The sequence below is a fragment of the Lonchura striata genome, chromosome 12 (genome assembly GCF_046129695.1).
Source record: "Lonchura striata isolate bLonStr1 chromosome 12, bLonStr1.mat, whole genome shotgun sequence".
NCBI lineage: Eukaryota > Metazoa > Chordata > Aves > Passeriformes > Estrildidae > Lonchura > Lonchura striata.
Genome location: NC_134614.1, coordinates 23,466,117 through 23,486,205, shown reverse-complemented (window position 1 = coordinate 23,486,205; position 20,089 = coordinate 23,466,117). Strand labels below are relative to the sequence as shown.

General features: G+C 51.9%; 1 protein-coding gene across 2 annotated transcripts in view; it reads right to left on the bottom strand.

Annotated features, from left to right (window-relative positions):
- Positions 1-20,089, bottom strand: part of GRM7 (glutamate metabotropic receptor 7) — a 176,841-nt gene that overhangs the window by 64,204 nt on the left and 92,548 nt on the right. For both annotated transcript variants that reach the window (XM_077786197.1, XM_077786198.1), the window contains exons 3-4: positions 11,060-11,201; positions 10,056-10,210 (exon numbers count right to left, since the gene is read on the bottom strand). In XM_077786197.1, the coding sequence (XP_077642323.1) occupies positions 10,056-10,210; positions 11,060-11,201 (297 nt within the window). The remainder of the gene's footprint in view (positions 1-10,055; positions 10,211-11,059; positions 11,202-20,089) is intronic.

The following is a 20,089-nucleotide window of genomic DNA, read 5'->3' as shown; positions in this document are numbered from 1 at the left end:
TGTGCAGCAGGTGGGCACAGCCAGGAGCTGGCACAGCGTGGAGCAGAGTCCAGGGAAAACCATCGGGCACAGCGGAATCAGCACGACAGTCCTTGCAGCAGGGACAGAGCAGCAGGAACCCAGCTGCTTTCAGGCTGAGAGGAGGCTGGGAATGGGGCCAGCCCCTGCTCTCTCTGCTCCGTGTGCCACTGACCCAGACTGCCCTGTGCCTCCCGGGCTGAGCCCGCTGCTCTCCACACACCCCAAAAACCAGCCGGGAACAGCAGCGCCGAGGCCTCCAGTACAGCCTGAAGCCAAGGAAACCTCACCCGCAGCTGGCCAGCGAAGGATGCAGCTCATGGGAAGCAGAGGCAGCAGGTTCCTCCCAGAGCAGGGGCCAGGCACAGCCCCAGCCAGAGCGCTGCAGGGAAGCCACGGGAAATGCAGGAGAACCCAGAGCGGCTGGGGCACCCCTCAGCGCTGGCTGCAGGTTCTGCAGGTTCCTCAGTGCTGGCTGCAGGTTCCTCAGTGCTGGCTGCAGGTTCATCTCAGTGCTGGGCTGCAGTTCCTGAGTGCCGGCTGCAGGTTCCTGAGTGCCGGCTGCAGGTTCCTCAGTGCTGGCTGCAGTTCCTGAGTGCTGGCTGCAGGTTCCTGAGTTCTGGCTGCAGGTTCCTGAGTGCTGGCTGCAGGTTCCTCAGTGCTGGCTGCAGGTTCCTCAGTGCTGGGCTGCAGGTTCCTCAGTGCTGGCTGCAGTTCCTGAGTGCTGGCTGCAGTTCCTGAGTGCTGGCTGCAGTTCCTGAGTGCTGGCTGCAGGTTCCTCAGTGCTGGCTGCAGTTCCTGAGTTCTGGCTGCAGGTTCCTGAGTGCTGGCTGCAGGTTCCTCAGTGCTGGGCTGCAGGTTCCTGAGTTCTGGCTGCTCTGTGAGCTCCCCTTCACTGCAGCCTGAAACAAAACCTCCCCAGGGACCCCATCTCCCCTGCTCTGCTTGTCCCAAGGCAGGGACCTCGCCTGGGCCTGCCCGTGGCTGAGTCAATAATTGGTTCAAATCCTGCTGGAGCTAACTGCTACCAAATTAGTGGTTTAGGAACATTTCTGAGCACTCCCTGGAAGGGCCAGCACTATTTCTCCACCCAAACTGTTCTGAGATTCCATGATTACCATTTGTAGGATAACATTTCCTAAGGAAAACATTCTTGTGGATGGGGCAGAAGAATATTCAGAAAGCAGCCAGGTTTTACAGACACACCACTGAAACTTTTTTCCTGTAAACCTGAGTATTTTGGTTTTCCTGCTAATTAAAAGAGCATTTCAAAGGGGATATCCAGTCCTAAGATCTACAATATCCATATGGCTGGGAAAGAGCCCCAATAAACCCTCCCCGCGTGCCAAACTCACTGACCTCTGGGGAAAGTGCTCTGTAACTTAATAACACAAAATCAATGAGTCCTGATAAAACTGTAATAGAATTCCCTATGAATTACTCTGAACCTTTACAGATTTAATAACAAATAATAACATTCCCATTGATTGCTTTAATGATCCCCCTGCATGCACAGGCAGGAATATGGATCCCTATTAAAAAGGGAACATTTTTCACCATTCTTTCCCATTGACTGGGCCAAGTGGGTGAGTGACAGTGGGCAGAGCCCTGGTCCCTGCCAGGCTGAAAGGGAATGAAAATTTTACCTGCAGCCTCACCTGAGCCCTGTGCAGCCTCCCCTGCTGCAGTGCAGCTCCTGCAGTGCTGCTCTCACACAGCCAAGGTCCTGCAGAGCCCCTGCCAGGGGCAGCCCCTGGACACTGCCCTCCCTGCCAGCCTGGGAACAGAATTCCTGGGATGCTTTGGGCAGGAGGGACCCCAAATCCCATCAGTGCCAGCCCTGCCAGGGCAGGGACACCTCCCACTGTCCCAGCTGCTCCAGCCCTGGCCTGGGCACTGCCAGGGGTTATTTTAGCAGCCAGGACTGTTCCTGCAGGTCCATCCATGCCACTGGAAATCCCAAATGCTTCTCTAAGCATTTGAGCCTTTTTTGGAATGAGCCTGAGCCAGGAACACTTGGGTGAACACGGCAGATGCTGTAAGCACACAGCTGAGCCTGTGCCTCAGCCGAGGACCTGCAGGCAGCTCACACACACGGGGCTGAGCTGAGTGCTGGGCTCAGGGGCTCTGGGCACCAGATGACCCAACCAAACACGCTGGGTGCTGAAATGCAGCAGGAATAATCACTTCTCATCCTGTTCGTGACCAAGCACTGCACTGCTGTGACAGGATTTAATGAGGCCCCAATGTTCTCCATAGTTCATACTTTAGCAAATTACTTTTTCAGCAAATACTTCTAAGAGATATAAATAGTCCTTTTATGAGATTTTCCAAATTACAATGAATCTCTTATTACTTCAAATCACTGTGATTTGATTAAATCATTATTTTTACACAGAGAAAGATGATACTACCTAAAGGCTTCATTTGTTTTCCACCACGGGATGAATATGTACATGAAGTACATCGTGATGAGACAGGGGGAAAAGGGGGAGCGTGGAGGGGGAAAGGGACAGGACCCCACACCCTGCGGAGGAGCTGGGCAAGCCCAGGTGAGGGGCAGGTACAGGTGAGGGACAGGTACAGGTGAGGGACAGGTACAGCACCTCCAGGATGCTCAGGGAGCCTCTCAGCCCTGCTGAGGCACTGCAAACCCAGTGAGGGGTTTTAACACAGCCCTTCCTCTGCCTCCCCGTGCTGCCACGTCTGCCCGGGCTGGGAATGGGCCAAGCCTGGCAGGCTGAGCCAGGCTGGGGCTCTGCCACGGGCAGGGGCACCTCGGGGATGAGGGAGCTGGGTTTGTCAGCAGGAGGGCCAGGAGCACCCAGGGACAGGGACAGGCTGGCAGCAGGATTTGTCACCCAGGGACAGGGGACAGGGACAGGCTGGCACCAGGGGTTTGTCACCAGGAGGGTCAGGAGCACACCAGGGACAGGGACAGGCTGGCAGCAGGATTTGTCACCCAGGGACAGGTTGGCAGCAGGTGTGTCACCAGCAGGGTCAGGACTTGTGTCACCCCGGGCTGGCCTTTGCACCAGCACACGCTGCAAACCATCCCCTCCGTGTGTCACAAGGGACTTCAGGGGCTCAGCGCTTATTTAATAAGGGAAATCATTAAGCCTAATTAAAGCACAGAATTATCGACCCACGGCACTTGCCGTGTGCCTCGAGCACCCTCGCTGTCAGCCCAGGTGGGAGCAAATCCAACACATTGACCCAGTTTCACTGGAGCAGGCATTGCATCTGTTTAGGATATTTTTATTCTTCTCTTTAGTCCCAAGGATGTCCACACTGCTGACAGCCAGTTATTTACCCACACAGTAAATCAGCACCTCCTGTAATTATTGATGCCAAATGAGTTGAAAGCAGCTACTCAAACACTTTTCCAATTTTCCTAGCATTTAACCCAAAGCAGTTTCATTTACTGGCATTAAATCGGGATAAAAGCATTAAGTGGGGAATGACAGCATCAATTTTAGGACAGCAAGTCTCTGCAGATTTTATGCTGCTGCCCAGCCTCACACTGTGGGTGGTATTAAGACAGTCTGCAGATATTTTTTTGACCTTTTTGCTCCGTAAAAAGGCCATAAAACAAATGACTTCATTAACTTCCATCATGCCATGAAAGTGCTTTGCAGCTGTTTTCTTTTTCAATAATTGCAGATTATAGCTGTGCAGAAGGGTATTTCAGGCGGTGTCACGTTTGCCTTTTTCTATCCAGGACATAAATGGGGTGCAGAGGAAATTCCCCTGAGGGCAGATCCGGGAGTTTGGGGGCTCTGTTTGTTGCAGCATTTTTGAGAGAAAGAGGACATGAGTTATGAGATTTGAGCTACTCCAGTCTACGCCTCAGATCTGGGAGGCCTTCAAGCCTCTGACACAGTTAGAAATTAAGAGTTTTGGCACAGTTAGAAATTAAGAGTTTGTGGCACAGATAGAAATAGTATTAAGGTGTGATGGGGACCACTGGGCTGTCTGGGTGTGAATTAGTATAGGTTTATAATGTAAGTTTTAAGCCACTTTAAGGAAAAGGTAAACAATGTTAGCTTGCCAATCAGAGTGTCTTTGTTTTTGTAAACTATGTAGAAGCTTATATAAACTACCATCTTATCTCCAATAAAGGGAGAACGTTTGATTAACCACATTGGTTCAGATCTGTGTTTGTCTTGTCCAGCTTCCCGTTTTCCTGAGATTTCCCTGGCTTTTTCTGTTGGGCAATAGATGGATACTGGCTGAGTGTTATCCACCTCACCATGGTGTAAAACACAGAGCTGCAGCCAGATCCTGAGCCAGCTGCTGCAAGAGGCAGGGAAAGGCTCAGCCACAGGTGTGTGGTTATTCACTGTTCACACAGGTGTGTGGTTATTAATTATTCACACAGGTGTGTGGTTATTCACTATCCACACAGGTGTGTGGTTATTCACTATCCACACAGGTGTGTGGTTATTCACTATCCACACAGGTGTGTGGTTATTCACTATCCACACAGGTGTGTGGTTATTCACTATCCACACAGGTGTGTGGCTATTCACTATTCACACAGGTGTGTGGTTATTAATTATTCACACAGGTGTGTGGTTATTCACTATTCACACAGGTGTGTGGCTATTCACTATTCACACAGGTGTGTGGTTCATTATTCACACAGGTGTGTGGTTATTCAATATTCACACAGGTGTGTGGTTCATTATTCACACAGGTGTGTGGTTATTCATTATTCACACAGGTGTGTGGTTCATTATTCACACAGGTGTGTGGTTATTCACTATTCACACAGGTGTGTGGTTCATTATTCACACAGGTGTGTGGTTATTCAATATTCACATTTCCCAGCCCTCGGGCACCTCTCCCTCCCTGGAGCTCCCTGTGTGCACCACCAGCAGCACAAGCCCTGAATTTGCCCCTGTTTCCATTCCCAGTGGCCCAGCTCAGCCCAGAGGGCTGGGCAGAGCCTGGGCTCAGACCTGGGCTCTGCTGCTGCCCGGGAGTTTGGGAGGCACCCCAAATCCCATCAGGGCCACCCCAGCCATGGCAGGGACACCTCCCCCTGTCCCAGGCTGCTCCCAGTGCCCAACCTGGCCCTGGGCACTGCCAGGGATCCAGTGGGGCACCTGTGCCAGGGCTGCCCACCCTGCTGGGGAATTTCTCCCCAAAATCCCATCTGAACCTCCCCTCCTCCTTCGCTTGCCAGTCACCCCCTGCTCCTGTGAAAAGCCTCCCCAGCCTTCTCACAGCCCCTTCAGGTTAAAGGAAGGGGCTCCAAAATCTGCCCAGAGCTTTCTCTTCTCTCTGAGCAACCTCAACTCGCTCGAAATAGAAGCCAGCAAACTTTGAAATGGCTCTCAAGTTGCAAGATAATTTGTATTCCCCTCTCTTCATACCAACACATTAACCAAATACATTATTTCCATAATGAGGAGATGAACATCTGTGTGGCTTCCCAAAATTTCAAGTGGCAATACTCGAGACAAGTATTCCCTCTTTGGGACTGACACATCAGCATTTCAAATAACTGCCACCACTAAAAATATCATTTAAATCCCAAGGAGGTCAAAGGCAGTTCAGGTTGGTTTAGGACCAATTTGACTCCACCAAATCCAATCGCTGCAGTGTTGTACTGAGGGACAGGCAGGAAGGGCTGTGGGCAGCACATCACTCCCAGGGAATATTCCAGGGAAAAATGAACCCTGAGCTCCCTCCCTTTGCCACTCAGGGGCTGAGGGTAAAACACTTCCGCGCCCTAAACAAGGAGGGAATTTCAGTCTCAGTTTTGCTCAAGTCACCGCTCTTCCATTGTTTTTTCCAAAGTTCATACCACTCAAATGAGAAAGAGGCAAAGCAGCTCTTGTTGGAAATGAAAACAAACCAGGATTCACATCTCTTTGGAAGACAAACAACTGAAAGTCCCAGGGACAGTTTTGCTGCTTTGCAGCGCTTGCAGTTTTTAATTTTTAAAATATATATATTATTATATATATTTTATAAATATATATCCCTGTGCTGGATTTGAGCTGTCCCTCAACCTCCTTGCCCAGAGCTTCACAAAGTCCAGCCTCAGCCCCATCCCCAGCCTCTGGAACTGAACCATTAATCTGAAACCTGTTTGAATCCCACTGTTCAGCTGCATCAGTTCTGAGCTCAGCCAGCAAAGACTGCTTCTCTCCACAGCAGCAAAACTTTCGCCAGACTCTGTAAATAATTCAGATGAGATCTCTGTGCTGTGCTCTGTGTTTCTCCCGCAGCTGCTGCCCTGCTTGGGTCCCTCCCTGGGAGCAGGCAGAGCACACAGCTCTGAGGAAGGGCAGGGAGAGGCAGGAATTCCCAGAGCTCTGCTGGGCCTGACGCTGCCTGCAGGAGCTGCCCACCCCAAAAAGCTGCACAGCACCCGGAGAGGGACCAGGGGCAGGGAGAGGGGAGCACACCCCTCACAGCTGAGGTAAAGAGGAAAACGATTTCTGGCACTCAGGATGAGGCATGGGGATCTCCTCTGGTGTCAGGAGGACCCAGCACAGAGCAAGGAGCAGGGCACAGCACAAAAAAACAAATAAACAAATAAATACATGCAATCCCCTCTTTTTCCTCTGGAAGCCTCTCCAAGCCTTTCGGGCTCCCTGTACCTGGCTGGGCTGGACTGGAGCGTGTTCCCCACTTGCCAAGCAGTGATTCCTCTTTCATGTGCACTTCTCTGGCTCACTGTCTACTGCAATTATGCAAATAAAATGCAACTTTATCCTTTCAGCATAATTACATCAAACACAATCAGGCTATATTAAGACTGACTTAAGAGGAATGAATTCAGTTCATCTAATGATTTCCTAAATCCCCCCCATGGGACTGTGGCAAAGAAAATTCTGTCCCAAGAGTGACACCAAGTACCAAGACAAATAACTGTGGATGTGGGGCCTGATCCTACAAAAAGCCAAACCCTTCAGGCCCCCTCTGGAGCCACAGGCTGCTGGGATACCCCCACTGCCAGAAAAGCAGGAACATCAGCTGCTGCCTGTGTGCAGAGGTGGAAAACCACAGCACACCTGCACTTCACACCTGTATTTCCACCTGAAGTCATGGCTGGGGGTGGAGAATAATTTGAAAAACGCCTTTTTTTTTCCTCCGTACAATGAGTGTTTCAGCTTATGAGCCGTGTGAGCAGCAGCCCTGCAGACAAACCCTGCTAACCCAAAGTGTGCCATGCACCCCTGAGCTCACAGGCACTGCCACCTCCAGTGCAGCTGAAGGTTCCCTGGCTGGTTAGCCAAAGCTGGCTGATTAGCCAAACCTCCCTGGCTGATTAGCCAAAGCTGGCTGATTAGCCAAAGCTGACTGATTAGCCAAAGCTGACTGATTAGCCAAACCTCCCTGGCTGATTAGCCAAAGCTGGCTGATTAGCCAAACCTGACTGATTAGCCAAACCTGACTGATTAGCCAAAGCTCCCTGGCTGATCAGCCATTATTCCCTTCACAGGGCACAGGCAGTTCAGCATCCAGGTGCAGGCACGGAGCTGCAGAACTCTCTCTGCCTGAGTGAGGCTTTCTGAGGAACCTCCTTCCAACACGTCCCAAACGCCTCGTGGGACAGCCATGAAAGGAGAGGGGAACAAAGACGAGAGGCTTTTGGGGACTAAAACAAGGGCAGCCCCTCATTCCTGACTCTGGCACAGCGTTCTCACCAAATGCAGAGGGAATTGGGCTGTGGTCCTGCCCTGGAGCCCCGGGATGCTGCATGGGAAGGAGCTCAGCTCCAGCCTGCTCCTGCAGCTTGGTCCTTCTGTTGGCAGGGACACACAAGCTGCTTTATTTCTTCTATTTCGTGCCCTCACCTGAAGCAGTGCGTTGCTGAAGTTTAGGTGTTCCTTTCTGGATGATGAAAGGATGACACTGAAATGTCCAATTCCTTCCTCTGGCTCTCATGGCCAAACGAAGCTCAGAGAACAGAAAGGAAAGCAGAGCAGCCCCAGCAGCCTGGGCAGGGGGAAGGCAGCACCCAGGGGCATCAGGGCCTCCCTGGGCATGGAAACACCAAAGCCTGGGGGCTCCTGACATCCCCTGGCTGTCGTGGGCATGGCACAGTCATGGGATCAGCCCCACAGGGGAACCCCAGCTGCTCTGGGTGCTTCTCCACTGAAAGAGGAGATCTTTGCAGGCTCAATAAACACAATTCTTTTTGCAGGTACAGCAAGCACATGGATATTCATACTCTAATTTGACTGACTTTCTACACCTGAACTCTCCCACTCTGCCATCCTCACTCATTGCATCCAAAAGCCCCTCATGCTTCCCATGAGGGGCTTAATGTGCAACATAAAAGGAAAATCTTTTAAAACAAACAAACGTGGGAAGTTTTTGTTTCTGTGTACTGTTGACAGAATTTTTGTTTCTGTGTCAGAAACCCTCAGGGATGAATACAGGCAGAGTGAAAAGCTTATTAAAATATCCTGCTTTTCAGAAACAAACCACTTCATTGTCTGTCAACTTTCTGTATTTACGGAGAAATAACATCCAAGAGTACCTTGGGGGGCTAAAAATGTAAAAGAATGAAGCAGATGATCTACCTGAGAGGAATAACTGATGAGCAGGGAGTGCAGGCACAGGAAAAATGCAAATATGTGGTTTTCCAGGGAGTGAAGACACCAGAACCCATTTCATTGTGTTCGAGGACTGGGCGAGCAGAGGAGTTGGGTTTCTCTGCTCAGTGCCTCCCCTGGAAACAGCTTTTCCCCATGGTCAGAGAACACAGACCCTGACCAACCTCTGTGCCCAGAGGATGCTGAAGCATCTTTACCCACAACAGCATTAACAAACTGAGGTGAGATCAGACAACAAACACTTGAGAGCATAAAGGGAAGTTGAGAAAGAAACAAAACATTCATTCAGCAAAACAAGTTTCCCTAAATTCACCATGCACACACATCTGTACAGGCGTGGCTATTTCTGAAGCACACGAGCAATATGGATGAATACAGAGCTTGGTCTGAAATAAAAGTTAAGCTAAGTTTAAATGGAAACCACTGATTGAAAAGTGAAGTTTTAGTCCTTGAGCAGAAAACTTCTCCTCGCCTTCAGAGAGGAGACCCGAATTGCCCAAGAAGCTCCCTGTGCTGTGTGCACGTGAGAGGCTCAGATCAGCTGGGCTTTTCTTTCCAGGGATAAAGCCCTGTCACACCCCCCCGAGCTCTGAAACTGGGGCTGACGAGCAGCTGCTGGCAGCTCCTTCCCTTCAGAGCCCAGCACATCCCTGTGCCTGCCCTGGCTGGCTCCAGACCCTGGCACAACGTCACAAACACCTGTGGCTTCAATTCTAACCTGTGCAAAAAGCTGCCATCTCTGTGTGAAGAATTACAAACCACAAGGGTTTGAGCAGTGTGGGAGTTGAGTTAACACAGGGTGACAAAGTAGAATTTTGGGGTTTTTAGAATGGGGTACAAGGGGCCAAGATGGATTTGGGTGTGTCCTGACCTTCTCCTCCTCCTTGCCCTCCCTGCCTTGCTGTGCTGGTGACACTTTTCTGTAGGTTTAAGGCACAGACACACTGCCCAACAGAAATGACAGATATTGGCACGTTATTGCAAACATGGCCCAGGCAGTTTTTGGTATAAAATGCAAACACCCCCTGAGGACAGACAGAATGCCATGGCCGAGCTGCTGGCCAGAGCTCAGCAGGGCAGAGAATGTTCTGGAGAAGGGAAAATAAACAGCCTTGAGAAGCTGATCCTGCACACTCAGACTGCTCCTCTGGCTGCAGGGCTGGGAGAAGGAGGATTTTACACTCCTGGGGTCATCCCAACACCCAGACCCCGAGACTTCCAAAGCTGGGAATCAGCCTCGAGTTTCCACGTGAGGACATTCAGGGAGGAATTCAGGGAGAATTCAGGGAGGACATTAATGGAGGAATTCAGGGAGGAATCAGGCATTCCAAGGGCCTGGCACTGTGTGTGCCCAGCGGGGCATCCCCAGAGCCTCGGGAGGACAGGCAGGGACAGGGGCAGGGACAGGGGCAGGCAGGGACAGGGGCAGGAGAAGGGACAGGGACAGGCTCTTACCCTCGATGGTGGCTCTCTTGGGCAGGATGGTGATGGCTCCCTCGGCCACGTCCTCCTGCTGCAGCAGCGGGCTCACCTTGGAGCCCCAGGTGTCGGAGCCCACCCAGAGGAAATGTCCCACCTGATCCGCCCTCTTGGCGGCCGCCAGGACCTGCCTGTGGACAGGAACGTTCCGTGTTCAGCGGGATCTCCCCAGACGTGGGGCTGCCCTAGGGAATGGGGGTGGGAACAGCAGCATGGCTCAGAGGGTCTTCCCACCCCGCCGAGGCTGTGATGAGGAGGAAGAGCACATTCCTGAGCCCAGCAGAGCCCAGGGGCTGGGACACTGCACCAGCAGGGCAGCCTGGGCCAGGGAAGGATGGAGCTGGATGATCTCCAAAGGTCCTTCCCAACCCAAACCATCCAATGAACCATGCCTCACCAATGGGACTTCTCTTCAAATTCACCCCATATCCCATGGCTGAGTTATTGATTCCACTAAAACTCAAGAGTTTTTCCACTGACTTTACTGAAACTTTCCCCTAAATTCTTTTTGTCTTGTTTTGTGGGACCAGGCCACTCAGCAACTGATGATTCCATCACAATTGTAAACTAATTTCAAATTCTGGACCCAGAATACGCAAGTGAGCAATGAAATATAAAATATTCTTTGTGTTATTTTACGAGCCCATTCCATGTGGTTTAACCTTGAGCATCCAAGTCACTTCATCACTGTTAACTTTCACTTGCCGTAAAATAGACTGAATTAATGAATTACACCAAGCAGAATGAGCCTGGAGAGGGGGGGCGTGTTTGTAACTCCTCTGAGAGGAAAGGTCAGCTCTGCCACCCAACATGAGCCACCCCACGGCAGGAAAACTCCCAGGTTCCTGTCCCCATTCCCCAGCACCCTGAGGCAGGCAGCAGCAGCCTCGTGCCCGGTGCCTGCCCGTGCTCCCAGCCCCACACACCCCGTGTGGCTCCAGCACTGCCCCTCCCTGGCTCTCCTCTGGCAGCACCCATACCTGATGTCCTCGTCGTTGGCGAAGATGACGACGGCCCTGGCGTTGGGAGTCTCCAGCAGCTGCCGGATGATCCTGTCGAAGTCGATGCTCTTGTCCTTGCGCTCCTGGGGGATCTTCAGGGACTGGGCGATGCAGAGCCCACCTGTGCCACGGAGCAGAGCACAAAGGGACCTTCAGGGGAGGCCAGGGAGACGCGGAGAGCCCGGCAAAGGCGTGGGGAGGAGCTCCCACGGATCTCTGCTCCTCCAGCTCTCCACATCCTGAGGGATCCGTGCAATTCCTGCTCTGACAGCACAGCCTGCACGGCTGGGAGGGTCAGGGATCACACAGACTGTGCCCAACCCACTGCAGAACAGCAAAATAAGCAAAGAAATGGGCAGGGGAAGGATGAAAAGGAGAGGAATTAAAACAGGACACAAGAGCAACCTGAGCAAGCCTAAAGTGATGGATAAACCCCAAAACAACAGGCTGAGAGGCAGAAGGTACTGACAGTGTACTGGGCAGGTTGAGCTCAGTGAAGGGATGAGATCCTTTTTGATTTTGCAGCTTGAGGGCTCCTGGGAGAACATGCTTGCACTGGAATGATTTACCTGGAGCAGGAACAGCCCAAGCTGAGATACGGGCAAAACCCACGCTGTGCAAGAAAAGCCCTGAGCATTCCAGTGCCCACCCCCAAACAGGATGGAGAGACAGCAACAGTGAGACCTCCGGCAAAGTCTGTGAAAGGGGCTGCTCATAAACACCCAGAGAACACAGCAACGAGCATCAGCACAGCACAGGTGCCTACAGCCAGACCAAAACCCACCCGCTTGTAGCACAGCTCCCGTTCTACAGCTGTCTAGTCTGTTAAAAAAAGGCAATTTAAAAAAATCCCAACTCCACTGACATTCTGGTTGTTGCTGGCAGATGAAAACACAACTTTTGCCTTAATTATTTTGTTTCTCAGTAGCAATCGCTTTCATCTTTTACGGCATCTTTGATACCAACCTGCTCACCATAGTGCACAGTGCGTTAATTAATAACGTATCAGAGCTCCTCATAAAAACCAGCAGTGGGGATGAGTTAATTAAAAGGCAGCAAGGACAAGGGAGAGATTCACAGATAGGCTTTAAAACCCAGATTTAAAAGTCCTGGTAATTGAAGCACTGGAGAAGCTGTTGGAGGGTGAAGGACCTGGAGGAGGAGGAGGCTGAAGCCCCGGAGCATCCTCCTCATCCCAGGGCAAAGCAAACCTGGGATAGCTGGGAACACCAAAGTCCTGCAGGAAATGGTGAAATGCAGCTCCTGTGCCTGTCCCCGAGCCCTCCCAAAGCAGGTCAGCCTTGCTTTGCCTGGGTTTTGGTTTTTGGCAGAGAGGAGCTGAGCTGCAGCTGCCTGAAGGCAGAGGAGCTCTGCTGGGCTGGCTGCTCCAACAGCTCAGGAGAAAAAACCATGGTTTCAGTGGGGAGAAATGGAACACTGAACAGGAAAGGCTGGAGGAGAATAAAGGAGAATAATAACCCCCAAGTTTTTCTCTGGCTCACATAAAACATTTCATTTTGTTTTGCAATTATCACAACCTGGACTTTCTGCAACCTTTTTTTTTTTTCCCTTTAAAAGCAAACACTACTGAGTTTTAAAAATAAACTTCATTTTAAATGAAGATTGAAAGTCTCAGTGCCAGCGAGTTCAGAAATATGAACAGTTTTATATGTTCTATTTTCCCCAGTCAGAATTAGACAGAATGAACCCAAGGCCACGAGTTCTCCAGCTCTCCCGAAATGTCCCACTTGGCAGGGATCCCACAGGCAGTGGGAGAGCTTTCCCAAAGGAAGCAGATGCCACGGTGCCCTGCTAGCCTTGGCACCACCTCTGCTCAGAGGAACGAAGGCTAAATGGCAAGGAGGAATTACAGAAATGGCAAACATCAGCGTGCCCTCTGTCAGCCCTGGGCAAGCAGAGTGCCCGGGGAATTGGGTGCCTGCTGTCCAAAAGGCACCGTGGAATAAATTCAGCTTTCATATCCTCATCCCACATCCCAGCACAACAGGAAACGTGTGCACAGTTATTGACTCTGTCAGGTTCATTCACAGCCCTTCCAGGGAAAAACCTCCGAGGGAATCAGGTGGTAAAGCACGAAAGCTGCAAATTCAGGATCTTGTCACAGGATTCCTGCAGTAATTCATTCCCCCGTGCCCTGGAGAAGTGACAAATGCTGCAGGCAGCACAAAGAGCTTGGGAGCAAAGACCCGGGATGAGCAGGGGCTGCTGAGAGATGCCCAGAGCAGCCGGGGCTGCCCCGGACCCTGGCAGTGCCCAGGGCCAGCCTGGCCAGGGCTGGAGCAGCTGGGGCAGTGGGAGGTGTCCCACCACGCGGGAAGTGTGGGACAGGGAGATCCTTCAGGTGCCCCCCAACCCAAAGCTCTGCGGATGGGATTTGTGGGTGCCACAGCACGAACCAGCCCAGAGGCTCGGGCTGCTGGGATCAAGGGTCTGTCCTTGGAGCCCGGGTGCCCTCACAGGGGGTCACCCACCACCCCCAGAGCGACAGCCACGGCACGAGCCCTCTGAGGGACATGATGGGAATGCCAGTCCTGGGAATGCCAGTCCTGTGGCAGAGCCTGGCACGGAGGTCTGGGGGCAGCCAGGACTCAAATCAGCAGGGAGGACATGGGCTGGGGACACAGCAGAGCCTGAGCCGTGCCCTGAACCCTGTGCCATGCCCTGAACCATGCCTGAGCCGTGCCCTGAACCCTGTGCCATGCCCTGAACCATGCCTGAGCCGTGCCCTGAACCCTGTGCCATGCCCTCAGCCGTGCCTGAGCCGTGCCCTGAACCCTGTGCCATGCCCTGAGCCGTGCCTGAGCTGTGCCCTGAACCCTGTGCCATGCCCTGGCTGCTCCTGCCCCCTGAGCTGTGCCCTGGCTGTTCTGCCAGCTCTGTGCTACGTCCTAACCATGTCCTGAGCCATGTCCAGCCTGCTCCTGCTGCCTGGGCCATGCCCTCAGCTGTGCCCTGCCTGCTCCTGCCCCCTGAGCCATGCCCTGAGCCATGCCCTGAGCTATGCCCTGCCTGCTCCTCCCCCAGACCCCTATCCTGGCAGGCAGAGCCCCCAGGGCTCTCTGCAGCCGGGGCTGGCACCCAGCTGGCAGCGTTTGGGATGCCCGGGCTGGCAGGGCAGTGGATACCCACCCATGCTGGGTGCTGCTTGGCTGCTGCCACAACGCCGGGCATGTTTTCCTGCTTCCCTGACATCCTCCAGCAGCTGTTTCCTTATCAGCACTTAACTGCATTATCAGAGAGCAAAAGAGACAATTTAACATTTTTCAGCTGATTTATCTGCAGAGATCCTTACCGGGGAATCACTTCTGGTGGCACTGAAAACATCACCTCACCAAATCATGTTGGTGCTGGTGACCGTTAACAGGAACTCTCAGTTAATTTGATTAATACGTTCCTTTAGAATTAGCAGCTGCCAAGAGCTGCCTCCTGGATGTTTATCAGAGTTCTGGATCAACAAAGCCCCCGGCACAGCTCGGCTGCTCCTCCACTGGCAGCGACTCCAGGAGCTCTGCACACCAGCAGGGGAACACCCCAAAATGGAGATTTTCACCATGGGGTGCTGGGAGGGCTGAGAAAAGCTCAGGGTCAGTAGAGATGGCACCAACACTCTGTAAAGTAAGCAATAAAAATTAAAAGTCTTCAAGTGCAGGAGAGCTCTGATCCCTCAGGGAGCTGCCGTGCTCCAACAGGCAGGACCCACACCACACACACCAGGGGAAATAAATCAGTCAACCACTGTAGCTGGAGTTTGGGGGAGCCAAAGGAGGGGAATTCACTGGGGAAGAAACAAAATAAGCCTCAAAGGCACACAGTAGGTTTTTCTCCATTTCATGTACGTTTTCTGTCTCACTCCTGGGCTCTGGCATTTCCTGCCAGTCCCTGCACGTGCAATTTATGAGCTGCAATGAATTTGACTTGCAAACCTCCTGTATTGTGCAGATGAGAAACCAGTGGCACTAATGCTGAAAACAGAGTTTGAAAAGTCAGGATCCTCCCCATGTGAAAACCTGGATAGCACAACTGAGGAGAGCTCCCTGATAAAGCAGAATCACATCCCAAAGAACCAGAATGACAAAAGATCATTTTTATAGTCCTGAAATGCAGGGACGGAGCTGTTCAAACAAGTGCCACAAACCCACCAAATGCTCAAAGCCAGAGGCTGGAAATCCATCTGTGACTCACACGTGGCTCTGCTGCAGCAGCCACGTCCCAGGGAGGGCTTTGGGGCCAAGCTTTGCTTTATGTTTAGCTAAAACCCAGAACGAAGCCACGTTCCAGGACCTGCCATCAGCCTCACAAGAAACAACCAGATCTTCAGGAAGCGACTCCAGTGTAGGAAGATTTCCAGCCCCGTTCCCAAACCCGCACAATAAACCCAGTGAGCAAAGTGATGCTGAGCTGGGTGGGGAATATTCCCTGTCCCAGCGGCGTGGGAGCTCAGCAGGGGCTGCTCCGAGCCCCCAGAGCATCCCAGCACGAGAGCCCCGGGATTTATCCAAGAGCTCCAGCCCACCTCTGGGATGCAGAGCCCAGGGATGCCCCAGCTCTGCCCCTGGCAGCCGAGAGAATTCCAGCCTGTGGAACTGAGCTGAGGGACAGGAAAGCTGCTGCATGGGAATAAAGTGATGCATTCTGCCCAGTGAAAGCAGTCAGGCAGGCTCACAGGGAGCTGGGAGGGCTGGGGAGGCCGGCTCACACCGCAGGGAAAAGCACCTGGAGGGGCCAAACCAGCACACAACATGCAGGGCCCTCCAGAAAAAGCAACTTGAGGTACAACACGGCCTGTGGAGAGACCCAGAAACGCCAGCTGGACCCTCGTGCCCCAGACCAGAGTCCTGATGAGGCTCTGGGTTGGTGCTTCTTCACGAGAACAATTCATACCCTGCTCCCTAAATGCTCACCTCTGCTCACCAAGAGCTCCAAAGTCCTTGCTTGTGGCACCAAAAGGAGTTTCCAGCTGCCCTGATCTGCAGATGGGCTCGGATTTAAATTACAGCTCCAGAGTATGGCAATTCAATTGTAAAAATGGGAACTGCACCAATAATAAAATTACATTAACGCATGGAATGACAACAATTCATCCAAGGGAAAGGATCCCTGTGGATACCCAACAGCTTTAACTTAGAAACTTTCTACACACAAAGAAGCTACTGAATCACTTGGAAATTTCATTTTCACTAATTTTGTTTATTGTTTCATTTTTTCCCATTAGCCCTCATCATAACCCAACAACAGAACACCTAAACTAATATGGAAGACTAATATTTCTAGTATGTTATTCATTAATGCTTAATTCCATTGTGTCAGACCTTTGCTGCATATTTAATGACATTCCTGGTGTGTTTTATCACCTTAAAATTGTCCTTTATTATGGCAGTTAAACTCCAGCAATATACAAAAAATTAAGACTCACCTTGGGAACACTAAATTAAATTATAAGAACGGTGTAAGATGACTTTGAGAGATGCAGGAAAGCTCTGTTTGTGAGGCAGAATAGAAGGAAAATGAGGATGTGCTGCAGGGGCTGCCTGAGCCCGGGAACCACGAGTGAGAACAGGCTCAGCCCAGGGCCTGGCTGCAGGAGGGACTGGGAGCTTTTGGCTTCCTAAAATCTGCTAAAAAGGTGCAGCCACGCAGGAGAAAGCACTAGCAGACAGAAGTCCTGCCTTAAACATTTAAATCCCAACCCCAAATGGAGGAACCATTTCCAACCCCAAATGGAGGAACCATTTCCAAACCCAAATGGAGGAACCATTTCCAGCCCCAAATGCCGGGGACAATGTCCCCAGCAGGGACAATGCCACCTCTGGGTGATGAATCACCCCAGACTGCGAGCACAGAACGATCTCTAGTGATGGAGCTTTTCTAACAGCAGGCTGGAGTGTTCCCATGTCCCCAGTCCTTTTTTTCTCAGGAAGAACATGGCATTTCAGCTGCTCCAGATAATGGCACTGCTGTGACTGCTGTGTCAGGGCGAGCAAAGAGCTGTCACCTCTTCAGAGAGTGACAAATCCAGAGGACACTGTGAGACACCTCCGTGGGAGGGCAGGAGGAGATGGGATCTTTGATGGAACATTTGGGAAGGAACACTATTCCTCATTTTTCCACCAGAGAAGAGACCAGCCCTGACAGCACGACAAAATCCTTTCGCTCCAAGCCCAGTGCCAGGCTTACAAAAGCTCTGCAATAGATCAGGGACACGGAGCAAGGCCACAAAGGGTCAAACAGGGCTGAGGAGCTGGAGCTCAGGGGACACTTCTGGCAGCAGCCCCTCGCTGCTCCCATCCCTGCCCAGGTCAGCCCTGCAGTGCCAGCCGGGATCGCTGCCGTGCCAAACCTGCTGCTGGCAGGTCCCACCCGGGTTTGGGTCACCCCTGCCCTGCTGCAGCTCGTTTTGCCTCCAGCCTCATGCCCAAGGTCACTGCTGGGAGCTCACACAGCCACCACTGCTCTTCTGGGCCTCAAAACGGGCACCTTCAGCAAAGCTGGGAATTGTTTGAACAGGTTCTGTGCCCAGCCCTCACACAGGGAAATGGAAAATAGAAACAGAGCTCTATAATTCCTTGGTCTTTTCTAGTCCTTCTCATAATCCCCATCCCCCTCACACTAGAGTAATGTTCTTAATGTACTCGGCTGAGCCTTAATGACCCTCTCTCAAATGAGCACTAAAAATGCAATATCGTTCAATAAAGGCACTCTTGCAGCCTGGCAAAGCCCAGCCCCTGCTCTGCCCGGCCATGAGGCACTCAATTCCATGGAGCTCTGCCACCAGAGGCTGGAAAAGGCACGGGAGGAAGCTGTGGGAAGGCAGCCCAGGATCCATCCCAGCAGGATGGGAAATCTGCTGGAAAATCTCCTGTCAGACACCCAGACTCTGCTGGGACGGGGCTGAGAGAGGAACCCTGGCCAGGACACTGAGCCACAGCCCAGGCCAGGCTGGCCAGGGCTGCAGCAGCCTGGGAGGGTCCCTGCCCTGTCAGGGTGGGCTCTGAGGTCTCTCCCAGCCCCACTCCCTGCTCACATACTCGCCTCTCCAGGAACCCCCAGAAGAGATGGAACGTGGACATTCCTGAGTGACCTCGGCACAGAGCTCTTCCCTGGCTGCCTCCCAAAGAGCCTTTCCCACGAGCAGCCCATTAAAGACAGAGGGATGCTCTTCACTCGATGCTGGACTTGGGAGACCTGGGAAGCACTTGCCAATATCCAGAGTGCCCAGAGTGTTTAAGTGAACAGGGATTGCTGCAGGAACCGACCCTCCAGGACAGCCCACGCCTCCCTAAAAGCTCCCAAAAACCTCTTCAATCTTTAAAGCCTCCATCTCCTTGGTGCTGCAGCCCTGACTTTATGAACTGGGCATCCAGACCTGTGACGCTGAAGGAGAAGCTGCACCATGCTACACCAAGAATAAACCCAAGGAAATTCACCTTACAGCAGGAACTTCGGAGAGTCAAAGTGTTAATGTGCCAGAAATGAGGTCACAGCCTCCAATCAATCAATCAATCAATCAATCAATCCTTAAACATTTCTATGCCACAAAAGAGTTTTATCACTGCTTTTTCTTGTGGAATCTTGATAGGGCAAGGCAGCACCAGGAAATGTGGGATTCACCAGACCCAAGAGAGTGGCCAAAACCAGGGTAAGGAAGAATTAATATGCTGAATGTGCCCCTTGTCCTTACTGTGGGGCACCCCTCATATTAGAGACAAGTTCATTGAATTTCCTTCTATTATTTCCCTGCCACCTCCCTGCCAGACCTGCCCATCCTCATCCCACCAGGACTGGGAGCTGCAGCTCCTCCAACGTGGAATGGGTGATAAGGGCCAGCACATTTCCCCTTGAAGGGAGTCTGACTTGTATGGAGGAATTTAAATCATGTTCTGAGTGTTGCACAAACGAAAAGTAATTAAATCAATGTAACTTCTAAGGAAACAGATGTTAACTGCTATTGCACATAAGACATCCACTTCCTTTATCTTTAATTCATTTTGTGGTCAGAAAAGATGACCAAAGTTATCTTTACTTTGCAAAAACTACTGCAATGTGAGGGAAATTAACACTTTGATTAACACTTTTAATATTTGAAATTAATTTCAAGGCTTCATCTCAGTTTCCAAGGTTTGTATTAATCATTTCTCCCAATATTATGGCATATTGAAAGAACTTATTAGACTGATTCCAAAACAGAGAGTGAACAGACAGCTCAGCCACCACTGATTCAATTCCTCTCTGGCATTCCAAGTCTACCTACTCAGGGAACTTGCACTGCGGAGGAGCTGCTTTGCTACCACCTCTATTTTAACAGGAAATGTGCAATCTTCAATGTAAAATTCTTTCTCAGAGCTCACACACAGAACAGCTCATTGCAGGGCTGGGATCTGGGGACGGGACACCCGCAGAGCCCTGGCGGGTGGGGAACTGTGTCACTCACAGAATCAGAGAATGGTTTGGGCTGGGAAAGCCCTCCCGGGTCAGAACCCAACCATTCCCCAGCTCGGCCCCGTGTCCCCAAGTGCCACATCCACAGGGCTTTCAAACCCAGCGTGGGGACTCCACCAGCAGCCCTCCAATGCCTGAGCAGCCTTTCCATGAAGAATTGTCCCCAAAATCCCCCCTGAGCCCCCCAGCCCAGCCTGGGACCGTTCCCTCTCCTCCTGTCCCTGTTCCTGGAGCAGATCCCAAATCCCCCTGGCTGTCCCCTCCTGGCAGGAGCTGTGAGAGCCACAAGGTCCCCCTGAGCCTCCTTTGCTCCAGGCTGAGCCCCCTCAGCTCCTCAGGAACTCTCCAGCCCCTTCCCAGCTCCTCAGGAACTCTCCATTCCCTTCCCAGCTCCCTCAGGAACTCTCCATTCCCTTCCCAGCTCCCTCAGGAACTCTCCATTCCCTTCCCAGCTCCTCAGGAACTCTCCATTCCCTTCCCAGCTCCCTCAGGAACTCTCCATTCCCTTCCCAGCTCCTCAGGGATTCTCCAGCCCCTTCCCAGCTCCCTCAG